The following is a 15,489-nucleotide window of genomic DNA, read 5'->3' as shown; positions in this document are numbered from 1 at the left end:
GGTTAGAATTTCTAATGGAAGTAGCGATTAGGGCTTATGGTGTGATTGTTTGCTGAACTAGGTGTGGGACTAAGAGTAGGGTTAGGCTTTGTATTGGAAGTAGGGAGTAGGGCTTCCTGTGCCAGTGGTTGCTTGGACTAGGGTTGAGACTACTGGTAGGGCTAGGGCCTCTATTGGACGTAGAGATCAGGGTTTTTGAAACTGATTGGGTGCTTAGACTAGTGCTAAGATTGTCTGTAAGGTCCTGTTATCCTTTTGGTTCTAGATTTTAGGGCTAATGCTGTGATTGGATAGTGTTAGGGCTATGGTTCCCATTGGCTGAAGGGGTCACCTGACTACTAGGGCTATAAACGGCCAAGGCTTAGGGCGTCGAAGCTAAGGGTGGAGAGGACAAGGGTGAGTGCCTGTTTGAGCCTGTTAAGGGTGGAGAGGACAAGGCTGAGTGCCTGCTTGCGCCTGTTAAGGTTGGACAGGACAGGGGTGAGTGTCTGTTTGAGCCTGTTCGAGACTGGTTGGGACCAGGGCCAAGAATGCTGCCCATCTTCCCATTCATTAATAAACACCCTAAGTGTTTGTCCCTCTGTATATAAGCATTTATTTTCAGTATAGATAGTGTGCCTATCTTTGTATATTGCTTTGTATATACATGTACAATAATTATGTTGTTCTAAAAATAAAAACAAAAGAAAAAAATCATGTTTGGTCTACATGTACTTCCTTCCATTTTGCATCTATGTACCTCCATGTACTTGGATCTGTGTGTCTGTTACTTTTCTCCAGAAAAAGCATATCCAATGCACTACCCTATTTCTCATCCTCTAACTTTATCAATATCTGTAATCTGCATATACTTACCTCCTTTATGCATCTATATACTTTCAATCTATATATTTATCACTTTCTTCTAATTTAGCATTTCCAATGCACTATCCGATTTCTAAGCCTTCACTTTTCTCAATATATCTTCTAGCCCAACTTTCTGACTCATCTCAAACTGTTCTACTACTCTTTCCAATTCACTACCCTATCTCTCACCCTATACATCTATCATTATATCCTCTACTCCCACTCTTTCATCTATCCCAAACCCCATACCACTACTATGTTCCCCAAAATAACCCTTTTTGACTCTCTCCTACTCTACCCCTCCTTGCATCATCTGACACCTCTTTTACTAAACCGATCCCCCAAAACAAACCTTTCTAAACTCTTCCCTCTGACTCTCCCACTCCAAAACCCCTTTTTACTCATCCAAAAGCCTCCTCCTCCTGCTATGACTTAAAAAAGAAATCCTTCACTCTTCAATCCCTCCACTATCCTTTTCAATCAAAATAACAGACTAGCATGTTCACTTCTCTAATTCCATATTCCACGATTCAAATTCACCACAAATCTGTAACGGGTTCCAGAGTAGCGTGCTACTCGCCAACAAAGCGTTTCAACACCTCATCAGGGTTACAAGCGCTATATAAATGCAAACCTTTTTTCCTTTTTTACCTCTCCCCAAACCTTCTCAATCCAAATAACTGACTAACATAGCCTCCACTCAAATTACTTCAAATTTCATTATACAAATTTTCAAAACTAATCCTTTATGGGTTCAGGAATAGCCTGCTACTCGCCAGAAAAGCGCTTCAACATCACATCAGGGGTAACAGGCGCTATTCGTTTGCAAAGCTTTCTTTCCCTTCTGTCCCTCCGCTATCCTTCTCACTCCAAATTACTGACTGATATCCACCACTCAAATTACTTTCATATTTCACCATACTAATTCACCACTAATCCTTTATGGGTTTCTGGAGTAGCGTGCTGTTCGCCAAAAAAAGCGCATCAACACCCCATCAGGGGTTAGAACCACTACATAAATACAAACCTTCTTTCCTCTTCTATCCTTCTGCTTTCCTTCTGAATCCAAATAACTGACTAACATATCCACCACTTAAAGTTGACTTGCATGTTTCACTACACTAATTCAACACTAATCCTCTATGGGTCCTGGAGTAGCGTGCTACTCGCCGAAAAAGCGCTTTGACGCCTCGTCATGGGTAGTAAGCGCTATACAAATGCAATTACAATACAATACAATAGTTTAAAAAAGTGTACTGGGAGGTCCATGGGGATATTTAAAAATAAAACTAGACACCTAAGGAGTATCACCATTTTCATCTACGATATCCGCCCGAGGAGCGAAATAGGCAAACGTATCCATCAATTGACGTCTTCCTCTAGTTTAGTGACTGCCCTCCCATAGTTTTACTTAAAAACTATCTCCGGGTCAGAATGAATTTGTATGCTCAGATAGCGGACCAGTTCCGTGGTCCAAGTTAAGGGGAAGTCTAGCTCAAGAGGAGTGGTGGTTACGATCAGAACAGTCTGAGTGTGTTACCAGCACTACCAGTTAGCAAAAAAATGAGGGTGCCCAGGGCACAGGATGACTTTGCAACAGTAATACTGTCTGGGAAAATATTTCACCTCATTATCACTAGTTTAAACAGCAAAAACAGAAAATAAGCAACTGATAGATGACCAGTTAAGTTTTGCGAAGGGCCTTCCACTAAGTGCGCACACATGTAGCCACGTTCTTAGTAACTTTTGATCCGTTTGAGCTAGAAACAACATTTTATTGTTGTTAAAATTTGCTGTTTATTGAGCCGATGATGGATTATGTGGGAAATGGGATATCCATAATCATGCGAAAATCCACAGCCGCAGAATCATATAAATCTAGTGGCCGTGGTCATAAGGCATGAAGTGCCTTATGTCAGAGAATGCAAACAGCAGTTAAGAATGTGGGCATTAAGCCGTTTTGAAAAGTCTGGCTTCATAGGTGATCGTGGAGGGTGAAAGTGATTGCAAACCAGAATTTGGGAGAAGGGGCAGTTCATGGCCACAATCCCAGAGATGAGTTACTGGGGTACATGAGCTCCTATCTGATGCCCTCCTCCGCACTGAAGCAATACAGAGCACTTCATTCTGCATGCCTCTCCTGACATGAGGAGACCCCTAAAACACTAGAGAAGACATACCCTGGCATTGTGTCTGCATGTGGGAGGTGGGAGTGAGAGGGGTTGAGAGGCTGCAACTTGCCCTGGGTTTGTTACTGGTGGAACTGAGCGTCCGGGATGGTGGCGGGTCAGGGTTTGCCACACCACTGCTTCAGCCAAAGAAGAAAAGACATCCGTAGTAAACACTGATTTGGCCATCCTATCCTCATGAATGCGATTGCATATGTTTGGCAACACTGGTCATAAGGAGAAAGATTGATGGAGTGTGGTGCAGGATGAGGGAAAGAAGGAGGATCACAACCCCTGGCACACCCTTCTAAAAGTGGATACGATTTTAGGAATATGACATTAGCTGGAGGTGACAGGAGCACTAAAAGCCAGCGCAGTGATTGGAAAGCGGAATTCAAGTGGCTAAATTACCTTTCTCTCTATGCCTTGCTCCATAAGAGGAGCACTGTGAATGGTTAGCCCAGGTTTTGCCTTAGAACACGCTGGAGGACTTATTGGGCCTGATGCCAAGCTAATCTTGTGAATGCAATTATGTTTGTTTGATGACATGGGTGGCGAGGAGAATGACTGGCCCAGCTCAAACATACAAAATGATGCGATTCGGATTATTACACTGTATCTTGAAGATATGCACATGCCCCATTGTGGGCACCCTTTCCTCTGATTTTAGGGATGATGCCAATGTCATGTAACGCAGAGTACACTCAATGAGACCTGCATGGAAACTGGCCCATCAGACCTCCTCAGGAGCCACTTGAAAGGGTCACTCACTGATTCTGGCTGTTTGAAACTCCTCTGACTTTGAGCTCGGAGTTGTGGAAAGGTGTGATGCTGCTGCTTTGAGTTGGGGTCCATCTCTTTTTAAAGCCCATTTAGACAAGTGACACTGAAGGTTTTATCAACTGTTAAAGGATTCAAGGTTAACAAATCCTCAGGTCAGATGGTAGGAACCTTTTATAAGACACTCGTTGACTTGCATTCGACCTGACTGGTGACATTATACAACTTTTTCGTGACTAGGGCGTTGTGACTGACAATTTCAGAGTTAAATGTCACTTTAATACCTAAGAAGGTTAACTCTGTAGTACTCTGCACATCATGCCTGATCGTTGCCATAACTGTAGACTGAAAGGCCTAAGTGAAGGTACTGGCTAAGCGTTTGCGGCACTAATACAATCATGGGTCCACCCGAACAATATGGACACAGATAGGCACTTAGCAAAATCAGGCTGGTGACTTGCATGGTTGAGAAGGTGGAAAGGAAAAATATTCTGGCAATGTTGATGGCCCTCAATGCTGACAAAAGTTTCTGCTGGGTTGGCTGGTCTCCTTGAATGGGTGCTGTATAAAGTTGTCCTAGGGGGTAATATGCTACTGTTGATGTGGGCTAATTGTGTCCAAGCCACGGGGAGAGTGCTTTGCCAATTGTGACTGGTGAGTGGCACGGTAAACAGACAAAATATCGACTACAATATATCGAATGGACATAAAATCGAGTACAAAATATAGGCTGGACAGAATATCGAATGGACAGAATATAGACATCAAAAATATCGTTTTGAAGGTAAGTAATGTAATATCGAATTTTAAAATATAGATAGTCAAAATATCGAAGTACATAATATAGGTTAAGAAAAATATCGAATTTTAATAATATCGATTTTTTTATAGTGTATTTTATGTGTTAAAAGTGTTTATTTATGTTATAATGTAATTTAATTAATGAATTTAATGTTATTTAAATTTTGCGTAGTTTAATTCTGTAGCGGGATGTGGGTTTATAGGGGAATAGGGTGGGAAGTAATTTAATTATAATTAATTAAATATGTAAATTTATTTATTGGTATTTGTTTATACTTAATTGTTAATTTTTATTTAGTAATTAATTACATTTTAATTGCCAATTAATTTTATTTAATTGATTAATTGATAATTATGTTAATTTACCTAATTAAATTTCTGTAGCGGGTTGTGGGTTTATAAGGGAGTAGGGTGGGAAGTAATTTAATTATAATTAATTAAATATGTCAATTTATGTATTGTAATTTAACTATAATTAATTAAATATGTCAATTTATTTATTGGTATTTGTTTATAATTAATTGTTAAATTATTTTTATTTGGTCATTAATAACATTTTAATTGCCAATTAATTATATTTAATTGATTAATTGATAATTGTTAATTTAAGTAATTTAATTTTTGTAGCGGGTTGTGGGTTCATAGGGGAATAGGGTGGGAAGTAATTTAATTATAACTATTTACATATGTTAATTTTTTTGTGTATTTATTAGATTTTAATTGTTAAGTAACTGTTTAATTACTAATTAATTAATTTTTTATTTGTAATTAATTAGTGTTAATTGATAACTAATTGTAATGATTACATTAAAATAGTATTTGTAATTAAATAATTATTATATTATACTAAAGTGGTAATTACTTTTAATTAATTTTTTTATAGATATTAATATATATATATTTTTAAATAATATAGGAAGTATCTACTTTCCCTACTGTTGCACTCTCTGGAGTGGGAATAGTAATTTTTACCCCTACGCTATCCAACCCTTTCCCTACTGTTGCACTCTCTGGAGTGGGAATAGTAATTTTTACCCCTACGCTATCTAACGCTTTCCCTACTGTTGCACTCTCTGGAGTGGGAATAGTAATTTTTACCCCTATGCTATTCATCGCTTTCCCTACTGTTGCGCTCTCTGGAGTGGGAATAGTCATTTTTACCCGTACGCTATCCAACGCTTTCCCTACTGTTGCACTCTCTGGAGTGGGAATAGTAAGTTTTACCCCTACTTTATCCAACCCTTTCCCTACTGTTGCACTCTCTGGAGTGGGAATAGTAATTTTTACCCCTACGCTATCCAACGCTTTCCCTACTGTTGCACTCTCTGGTGTGGGAATAGTAATTTTTACCTCTACGCTATCCAACGCCTTATCCACTGTTGCACTCTCTGCAGTGGGAATAGTAATTTTACACTTCCGCTATCCTACGGTAATAATATTGGATATTTTTTAATTATATTATGTTACTATATATATATATATGTTATAACAAATATGATTGTAAGAATTTTTTTATAACTTTAATTAATTATTTAATTATTATAAGGTAATTTAAGTATTTTAAGTATATTTTAGTAAATAATTTTTAATATTAATTCAATTTAACATTGTTTTTTATAAAGGCGATATTTTTACAAACTATATTTTTGTAAACAATATTTTTTACTCGATATTTTTGTACTTACCTGTTTGTAGATACAAAGTCAATATTCTGGCTGTCGATATTTTGTCGCCGATATTTTTTGGTAGTCGATATTATGTCCCTCGATATTATGTCAGTGATCCGATGGGCACATGCCATGGATGCCTGTTGTCCCCGTTGTTTTTTACATTAGCGTTAGGAGCCGTAGTTAGATGGATTGACAGCTCATAGGATACTACTTTTTCATATGATTTTCACAGTGAAAAAAGAAATAACATGTTGCTGCAAAGAGAAGGAGTCTCTTTCGCTAGAAACCTGGCCCAACGATTGAGATAGACATTAGAGTTCTAGTATTGGATTCCTCTGAGAGCTTTGGCCAGATATAGCATTTACTTGCACATTCACTGAGAGAGTAATCTCTAGAGTTGAATTTCCTAGGGACACAGAGGGTCCTGAATGTGAGAAGTTGGCCTGACTTATGATGTTTCCAATTCTGGAACCACCTTGTATCAGTCCAAACAACCCTTATGGTGTCTGGTTGTAAGTCAACCTTATTAGACAAGCTATCTTAATGGTAGCATAGACTAAGCAGCCTTAAAGGCTTAACTCAAGAGGTTGTGTTAAGCGAGCTGTTTTACCAATCACAGTCCTGTAATATCAAATGAAAGGACACCACACAAGTATATATTATAAAAATATATGTATTTATTTCTAAAAATAATCCCCAATACTCTTTATGAGCAAAGGGGCACAAGCGTTAAATCAAAAGCACAGTATAACATACAAAGTTGCACAATTATGGATGAGGGCGGGTGGCCACTCAAACCATATATTAAAAAAGTGGTATAAGAGATACCAATCGAACAGTGGTTAGGCCTAGGGCCTAGGGAATCGCTGGGAGCAGTCGGGACTAGCAATGCTGAAGTCGGTAAAAGCCCGCGGGATTCGGGTGCAGCGCTTAAAGCGCGGCTTGCACCAATGCAATGTCAATGGTGCGTAAAAGTTACACAAATAGAGTTTAAGGATACTTCCGCTGAACCTAGAAGGACCAAACTTTAGACACAGACCCTTGAGGTGTGTACCAGTGTGGGAACACCGGCGTTGCAATGTTACCTCACCCACAGGAAGCGGGTGCATAGGGTAGAGGTGGCGTCGGGTTTTGTCACGCAGGTTCTTGGTGCTTGAAGCTGAAGATGCTGCAGGCGATGTGAAGGAGAAGTGTCCGGTGTGATCCAAGGGTGGATCAGAGTAGAAAAGTACCTGAAAGCAGAGGGGACAGAGTCTGGGTCACTCAGCAGTGACCAGGGTGGAACCAGGATGGAACCAGGCAATGTCGGGCGCAATCAGGTGGTTGTCGAGGAGCTTCTCTCCGCTGCCACGTGGGCTCTGGGGCATCTGCGACGTCCAGGAGCGGGTCACGAGCTGTCCCACGCAGGCTCTCACCGTCGGCGCTGTCGGCTTCAAGATCGGAGTCAACAACACTTGGCAAAAGCAATCCACGCGGGATTGGGAGATCGCTTCTCACTCGGACCAGGAGGGTCAGAGTGGGGGCTCCTTTTCAGAGGAGCTGGTGCAAGTCTGGAGCAACCAGAATCGCAAGTCGGTTTTAGGTTTTCGTCGGCACAGGGGCCACAAGCCAGCTGGCAAGTGACCGGGCCAACGCATTGAGCCAAAGAAAGCAGAAAGGCCCCACGCAGCACTCGTCGAGTGTAGAGGGGTGAGCTTCGGTGCAAGAGTGGCTCAGGGTTGGGGCTTTTCAAACCCCAGTTTACAGCTTCGAGGGTCACTCGTGGGCTGCACTGTCAGCGTCTCGTGGTCTTTTCAAGATGGCGTGCCCCACGCTTCCGGTCGCCTCCACGGGTCTCAGCTCTGCAGGGACTGTGGATCGGGCTGTAAGAAGGCAGGCAAGCTTGATCTCGTCAATCTCTGTCGCTCAAGTTCCGGCGGGAACTGCAACAAAGCAGACGTCAAGGTGCTGGAAGGTGCCTGTTTGCACAGGGTGGTCACTCCTTGACCACAAGGGAGATTCTTCAGTCTTCTACGTTGAGTAGGATGTCGAAGGGTCCAGAGTTTTGTTTCAAATGTTTCATCAGGATAATCTGAGTGCGTTGGCTTTGCTCCCATTCTTATACCAATCTAGGGGGCTGGATTACCTGCTAGGTCCCCTCCTATGGGTGGGACCCAGGAAGGGGGTGGATACACCTCTTTCCTTTGATCCAGGCCGCGCTGGGACAGGGGCGGTGTGCCCCAGAACCGGTTTGGCCGGATTTTGCAAGGGGAAGCCTTGTGCTCCCCAGGCAGTGTCTGGTTTCTTTCAAACCTCCCTGCTACAATCCACTATCTCCTGTCTGGGGTGGTGTGACACCTCCCTGTGACAGGAAACCCTTTGTCCAGGCCTCCTTGGCTGAGTTTCGGTCAGCTGCAGGAGGTCAGACTCGTGTCTGTGGCAGAAGCATCCATTTTGTGGATCTGACGCTCTTTTTAAAATCAACTGCGTTTTAGCAAAGTAACATGTCGTCTCCCTCTAGAGGGGTGGAATGCTACCCACGTCGCCAGGACTGGCGAGGGGGTAGTATTCCAAATCGTATGACACCTTACCCGACATGTTTTGATAAAGCCAAACCAAAGTTAACATATAACCGTGAGGATTATAATGCACTTAATAGTATATGGTATGGCATTATCCCGGAACAGCTTAGGGAATTGGTCCCGACAGCTGCAGACAGGCTCAGCTCATGCTAGAGCACCATCTCACATAAAACCAAGCATTCTGCCTCCAGGATTGTTAAGGCCTGCCATAGGAGTGACTGATAGGTATATATGTGCCCAGTTAGGTTTAGATATAGGCATACTATATCTAAGCAAGGGGTGATTACACCACCTTGCCCCAGGTGAGTGATCAGCCAGTTGTGTCAATTTTAGATAGCCAGCCAGGGGTGGCAAAAGATATGCTGCAGCCCCTGGTAGGCCTTGGATGCACCTATGCCCTGGGCACCTATAGTGCTCTGTACAGGGGCTGATAAGGTGACCCAAGCCAATCTAGTTATGCACCTAGGGTACATGGAATCCATTTTACAGAGAGAGCAGATAGCCTGGGGCCCTTATTAGCAGGGAACCAGGCCAACTAAGTCGAAAACCAGCTAAACACAAGGCAAAAAATCTGGGGTAACCATAGTCAGGTAGCCACCTTCTTACACTGAAATTATATTGTGAACTAATCTGGGGTCTCCAAGCTTTCGTATGCCTATGCTAATGGGGTTTCTTTATACTTGTATGGACGAAAAATGTGCTGGCTTTACTTTTTATGGTGACTTCCTCTTTTCAACTTCAGTGGGCAGAATATCTGAGGTGATGGGGTGTTGACATTTAAATTGATGGATTGATCATATGCCAATGTCGTTTTCTGCTGCCTTTGATATTATTTCTGTTTTTTTTCTGTAATATCGAAAACCTAAATAGTTTATGGAAAAAAGTAAAGCTCAGTGGGGATCACAAAAATCTGAAAAATAAACTAAGGGTGACAAGCAGAAACTGGATTAAAAACCAATAGATTTAAAATATTTGGATAGATCCATAGTAACATAAAGCAGACCTAAAAAGAGAGTCTGTGAACACAGCAGTGCCTAGGGAATCCAGGGTTGTAGAATAGTTGTTTATTTAATCGTGCCGTTAAAAACAAATAACTTTAAGCAGTAATTGTATACAAAGGCAGTGATTTTTTAAATTACAAATGTTACTAATTCCCCAAAAGAAGGTGCAACTGACATATGGAATACATTTCAACTCTTGTGAGTCTTCTGCCTTGGAACACCATGGTATGAGCCTCACACCTTCAGTCCTTAGTCTCACTCATTAAAAGTGAATTTTCCACCTTAAAGCATGGTCTTGATCATTATGCTTGGACCTCCCCCCTTAGTGCAGTTTCACAATGTTGCTGTGAGCCTTGTACCTGGACGCAGTGTATGTATTATTGTACCACAGTTTGTACCAGGGTATAAAGATTCACTTGCTTGGGGTACCTTACTTATTGGAATGTATAGAGTCTTACTGGACTAGGCACGTTTTCAACACCGTCTTTGGTTAATTTCAGCGGTTTAATCACTATAACAGAGTCTTCCATCTGTTAATCAGCCATTAACCGTTCAATAAATAACCCAGCTTGTCTACCATCGCTTATTATGGACCTTGGCATACCACAAAGGTGGGGTTATGTCTGTACATTCCCTGCCAAATTAAAACTTGTATATCAGTTTATTTTTTGGGTTGAACTGTTTTTCACTGAAACCTTTTCCTGTAAAAATGTGTTCCATATAATTACATTTCTTTTTTTTACTGCTGTAGGATTGTAAATCAAGGATGGATTTTAAGGGAGAGAAAGAAGAGAGTGGAAATGATATACATGTATTTGTAATGCAAACGTTCACCCCTTAGGGCATCTTGGCCATGAATAACAGATGTTGATTGTTACTATCTCAATGGTATTCATTTTATCGATATTGGACGGATGATAGGCCGCGTGGACCCACCGAGATGTGCACCTTTGACCAAAGACTGGATGCATTGGTCCACTGAGCCACCATATCCAGCTAGTAGAGGGGAAAAGGTGAAGAAGAGCATAATAAAAGGAACGTCAGAACGATAGACGAGTAAGACATTACAGGCTAGAGAAAGCAAAGGAAGAAGGAAGGGTTGTGGAAGAAAAAGGGATGGGAAAGAGAGTGGTAAAAAGGAAAAAGCTGGAGGATTAGTGACGACATTATGGAAATGAGTGGACTAAGCTGTGGTCTTTGTTGTGGAAACTGGGTCTACCGGAGGATTTACTGACCCTAGTTATGAGGTTGCATGAGGCAAACTTTGCTAGGATACAGTGGGGCAGTCAAGGGGAGGTCACTGCGGACTTCCCGGTCGAGTGGGGTGTTTGGCAGGGGTGTGCAATGGCCCCCCTACTTTTTTCCTTGTTTATCAATGGAGTAGTAGCTAGAATGCTGTCTGCTAATTTAGACGCCCCCTCGTTGGCGGACATTAAGGTCCCAATATTAATGTTCGCCGACGACACTCTTATTCTATCAAAGACCCCGAATGGCCTGCAGTGTGCCCTCAACATCTTTGAGGAATTTTCTGGGGAGCATGGTCTTGAAGTCAACGTGGCCAAAACCAAGTTAATGATTTTTAACCTGCACCGCAGTTTCCGATCTAGGCTGACTATGAACCAGCGACCCCTAGAGGTAGTCAAAGCTTTTACCTACCTTGGTATTTATATAACCAACGATCTCAAATGGTCCCAGCATATTGATCTAGCGACATTAAGGCATAGACAATTAGCTGGAGCTCTCAGGGCAGAACACAGAAAATCAAAATCTAAACCAATCATGCCAGCCCTACAGGTTTATGAGGCAAAAGCCCTTGGTTCAGCACTATACGGGGCTGAGTTGTGGGGTTTTGGAAAGCTCGTTTCATTACAGAGGTCCGAAAACAAGTTCTTTAGGACAATTACTGGTCTCCCCAAAAGTACCTCCCCTCTTCGCCTTAGATATGAGCTGGGCAGAAAGGCAGTGGTTGATTTGGTAAAGCTTCGCCCGATATTGTATTGGAGACGACTCTGGACCACTCCAGAACTCAAGCATTAAGCTGAAGGCTTTTTAGCGTTAATCAAAGGGGATGTTTTCCATAAGATCAAATGGCTAAAAGACCTTAGATCCTTGTTATGTTTGTTGGGTCTCCAAACCCTTTGGGATAACCCGCAAGGCGCACTTTTTCCTAGTAAAATTACTGTAAAGGAGTTGTATTGGGACTATGTGGCTGAGCGGGACTGGAGATATACTGACTCTAGATCTATGACAGGATGCTATCTGGAATCTAAAATCTCTCCTGACCTTGAACTTTATTCGGACAATATAACAAAGCCATGGGATAGGAAGCTTCTATGTCAATTGACGATAGGTGCTCTTCCGCTCAGGTCCCTAACCGGCAGGTGGCGGGGTTTATCTATGGGCTTGGTCCATTAGGCCTAAACTGTTAGCCGAGTAACTGCTTACAATGGGATGGTTTTATTGAATCTACTTGACGTAGTTTGTATTTTATATTATATGTATATATATTTATGCTTTTTATGTAAAGTACTTGTTTTTATTTGATCAAGGCAACCATTTAATACTGTTTTAAATTTTTTGTATGTATTGTGCTTTTATGAGATATACTCGAATAAAGCCTCTTTGAATTGAATTGGAAATGAGTGAGGGAATGAAAGAAACAAAGTAAATAAGTGAAGTAAAGAGCTGGTAGGAAAGTTAGGGGAAAAAGCAGGAGTGAGTGGGAAGAGATGCACAGAGAAAGTTGAAAGGCATGGAAAGAGGATGATAGCTGAAAGAAGAGATGAGATTCACTTTATGTTCTCTGTACTATTTCATGGGACTCTAACATAGACAAAGCTGAACCACAATGAGCTCCAGCGCATTAGTTTGTTTCACAGATGTTTCATTTCACACTTTTATTACATACATTGCTAGTTATCCATCTCTTTGTACTCCACTACTACAAACTAGGCTGTGGCTTTCAGCGTACTTGCCTAGTTGTTATTAGGTAAGCATTCGAGACCGCTTGTATATAATTTAGTATATATACTTTTGTATATATTCCTCAGTATATACTTATATGTGTATGTACTTTGCGGGCTCTGGAAATCAGCCCTAGGACTTGTCTGCTTCCGCTTACGGACTTTTCTTTCAGTTCAACTGCCTCTATTTAACTGTCTTGATAGAAAATGACCAGCAGAGGTCAGTAAAATACCACAATCACTTTTGTATTCTCTAGACTCCAATCCATAGAAATTGTCTTCCACGAGCAGCCGTAGACAATATTTTTTTCACATCTTGTATTTTCAGTGATATGACCACCGAAGGCCCTGCTTTTATATTAAAAACAGAGCTTTGGACTATACCATTTCCCACTGAAAGGTAATATTTCATTCCATGTGTTCACATACCCGGGGTATCACTCAGTTTGGTGCTTACTTTCCATCCATGTTAAAGAACAGTAGATGTTTCAGCACCCAGGCTAATGTGCTGCATAGCTAAATACATATAAGGTCCCAAAGACGAGACCGATTGCATTGCAAAGGCTTGTTTTTTTATTACCTGTCGTCCTGGACTTTACCTGTTACATGAGGCTCTGTTGTAAAATTGTAATCTCCCTGCTTCCGTTTCCAGCAAAGGTCACTGAGAAGATAGTTAATATCCAGCTCTTCCGTCACCTTGAAGACAACAGCATCGTGGTTCCCTCACAATCAGGATTCCACAGCAACCACAGCACCAAGACCGCCCTCATCGACGCCACAGACGACATCAGAATCCTACTAGACAACGGCGAGACTGCGGCCCTCATCCTCCTGGATCTCTCCGCCGCCTTCGACACCGTCTGCCACTGCGCACTACGCACGTGCCTCCACGACGCAGGGATCTGGGACAAGGCCCTGGACTGGACCACCTCCTTCCTCACCGTCAGAACTCAGAAAGTCCGCCTCCCTCCGTTCTGATCCGAATCCTCCGGGATCATCTGCGGCGTCCCACAAGGATCCTCCCTCAGCCCGACGCTGTTCAGCGTCTACATGGCACCACTAGCACGCATCGTCCGACAGCACAACCTCAACATAATCTCCTACGCAGCTGATCCTCTATCTCACCAAGGACCCCCTCACCGCCAAATCCAACCTCCACCAGGGAATGAAGGCCGTCGCCGACTGGATGAAGGAAAGCCGCCTTAAGCTGAAGTCAGACAAGACGGAGATCCTCATCCTCGGGCCCAACCCCTCAGCGTGGGACGACTCCTGGTGGCCCGCATCACTGGAGACACCCCCGGCCCCTACCAACCACGCACGCAACCTGGGAGTCATCCTTGACTCAAAACTCACCATGACCCAACAAGTCAATGCAGTCTCCTCCACCTGCTTCAACACCCTCCGCATGCTCCGCAAGATCTACAGATGGATCCCGACAAACATGAGGAAAACAGTCACCCAGGCCCTAGTCAGCAGCAGACTCGACTACGGAAACGCCCTCTACGCCGAAGCCTCGTCCAAGCTCATCAACAGACTGCAAAGAATCCAGAACACATCTGCACACCTAACCCTCGACATCCCGCGCCGCGACCACATCACCCGCCACTTGAGGAACCTGAACTGGCTCCCCATTGACAGAAGAATCTCCTTCAAGTTCCTGGTCCACGCACACAAGGCACTCCACAAAACCGGCACAGCCTATCTCAACAGCCGACTCTCCTTCTACGTACGCAAGAGGAAATTCCGCTCCGCTGACCACGCCCTGGCAACGGTCCTGCGCATCCGCTGAACCACATCCGGAAGCAGGTCCTTCTCCCACCGAGCCGCCAAGACCTGGAACACCCTCCCCCTCAACCTACGACAAACCCAAAACCTGCTGACCTTCAGAAGACGACAAAGACCTGGCTCTCCCCCACCACCCCCTCAGCGCCTTGAAACCCTCACGGGTAAGTAGTGCGCTTTACAAATGATTTGATTGATTGATTGATTAATTATTTGGAGATATATAAAATGAGTTCCAGATTAGTGTTGCTAATAATAGGTGACTGCACAGTTCATAGTTTGTTTTAACCTTTAAATAAATCAACTATATCAAAAAACAAAATGTATATATATGCATTTGTAGATTGTAATGCAAAATAGAAGCACCTCGAGGCCCATCTACTCAATTCATATCTATCTCAGTTGAGACACCATGACTCTGCTAAGTCTCCAGTTCTGTCTTGGAGCTGCATTATTAGTATTTTCTCTTAATGCCATTAATAGAATGCACCTCTTAATGCTTCGATAACATGCTGACTGGTAAATGTTTATGGAGATGCATTTCTCGAAATAACACCCAGTCGATAGAACAGCATTTGATAAGATGTTCTTATGTAGTTCAACTTATTTTTTCAAGGGTCTTCACTATTCATTTGTTTGTTCTTTTATTTAGGTTCCTGGGCGGACAGGACTCCAGTTCATGAAGCTGCCAGAGAGGGACAAATTCTTCAGCTTACAAAGCTGATTGACAGTGGATGCTGTGTGAACCTTGTTACAGTGGACTCTATCACACCTTTGCATGAAGCCTGTCTGCAGGGACAAACCCAGTGCGCGCAGCTGCTGATTGCTGCAGGGGCGCAGGTTGGTAATTCTGGAAGCTGAAAATCAAAATATTTTTGCAAGGTCAGAAACAAAATTCTGTTGTTGACTTTTTACAG

At 42.6% G+C, this 15,489-nt stretch overlaps 1 protein-coding gene across 1 annotated transcript in view; it reads left to right on the top strand.

Annotated features, from left to right (window-relative positions):
- ASB13 (ankyrin repeat and SOCS box containing 13) overlaps nucleotides 1-15,489 on the top strand; it is a 187,442-nt gene that overhangs the window by 32,042 nt on the left and 139,911 nt on the right. Inside the window, exon 2 of the mRNA XM_086918935.1 lies at nucleotides 15,225-15,412. Coding sequence (XP_086775061.1) covers nucleotides 15,225-15,412 — 188 coding nt within the window. The remainder of the gene's footprint in view (nucleotides 1-15,224; nucleotides 15,413-15,489) is intronic.

Source organism: Lissotriton vulgaris, chromosome 1_1 (assembly GCF_964263255.1).
Source record: "Lissotriton vulgaris chromosome 1_1, aLisVul1.2, whole genome shotgun sequence".
NCBI classification, from domain to species: Eukaryota; Metazoa; Chordata; class Amphibia; order Caudata; family Salamandridae; genus Lissotriton; species Lissotriton vulgaris.
Note: the sequence above shows the minus strand (reverse complement) of the source record. Positions and strands in the feature narration are given on the sequence as shown.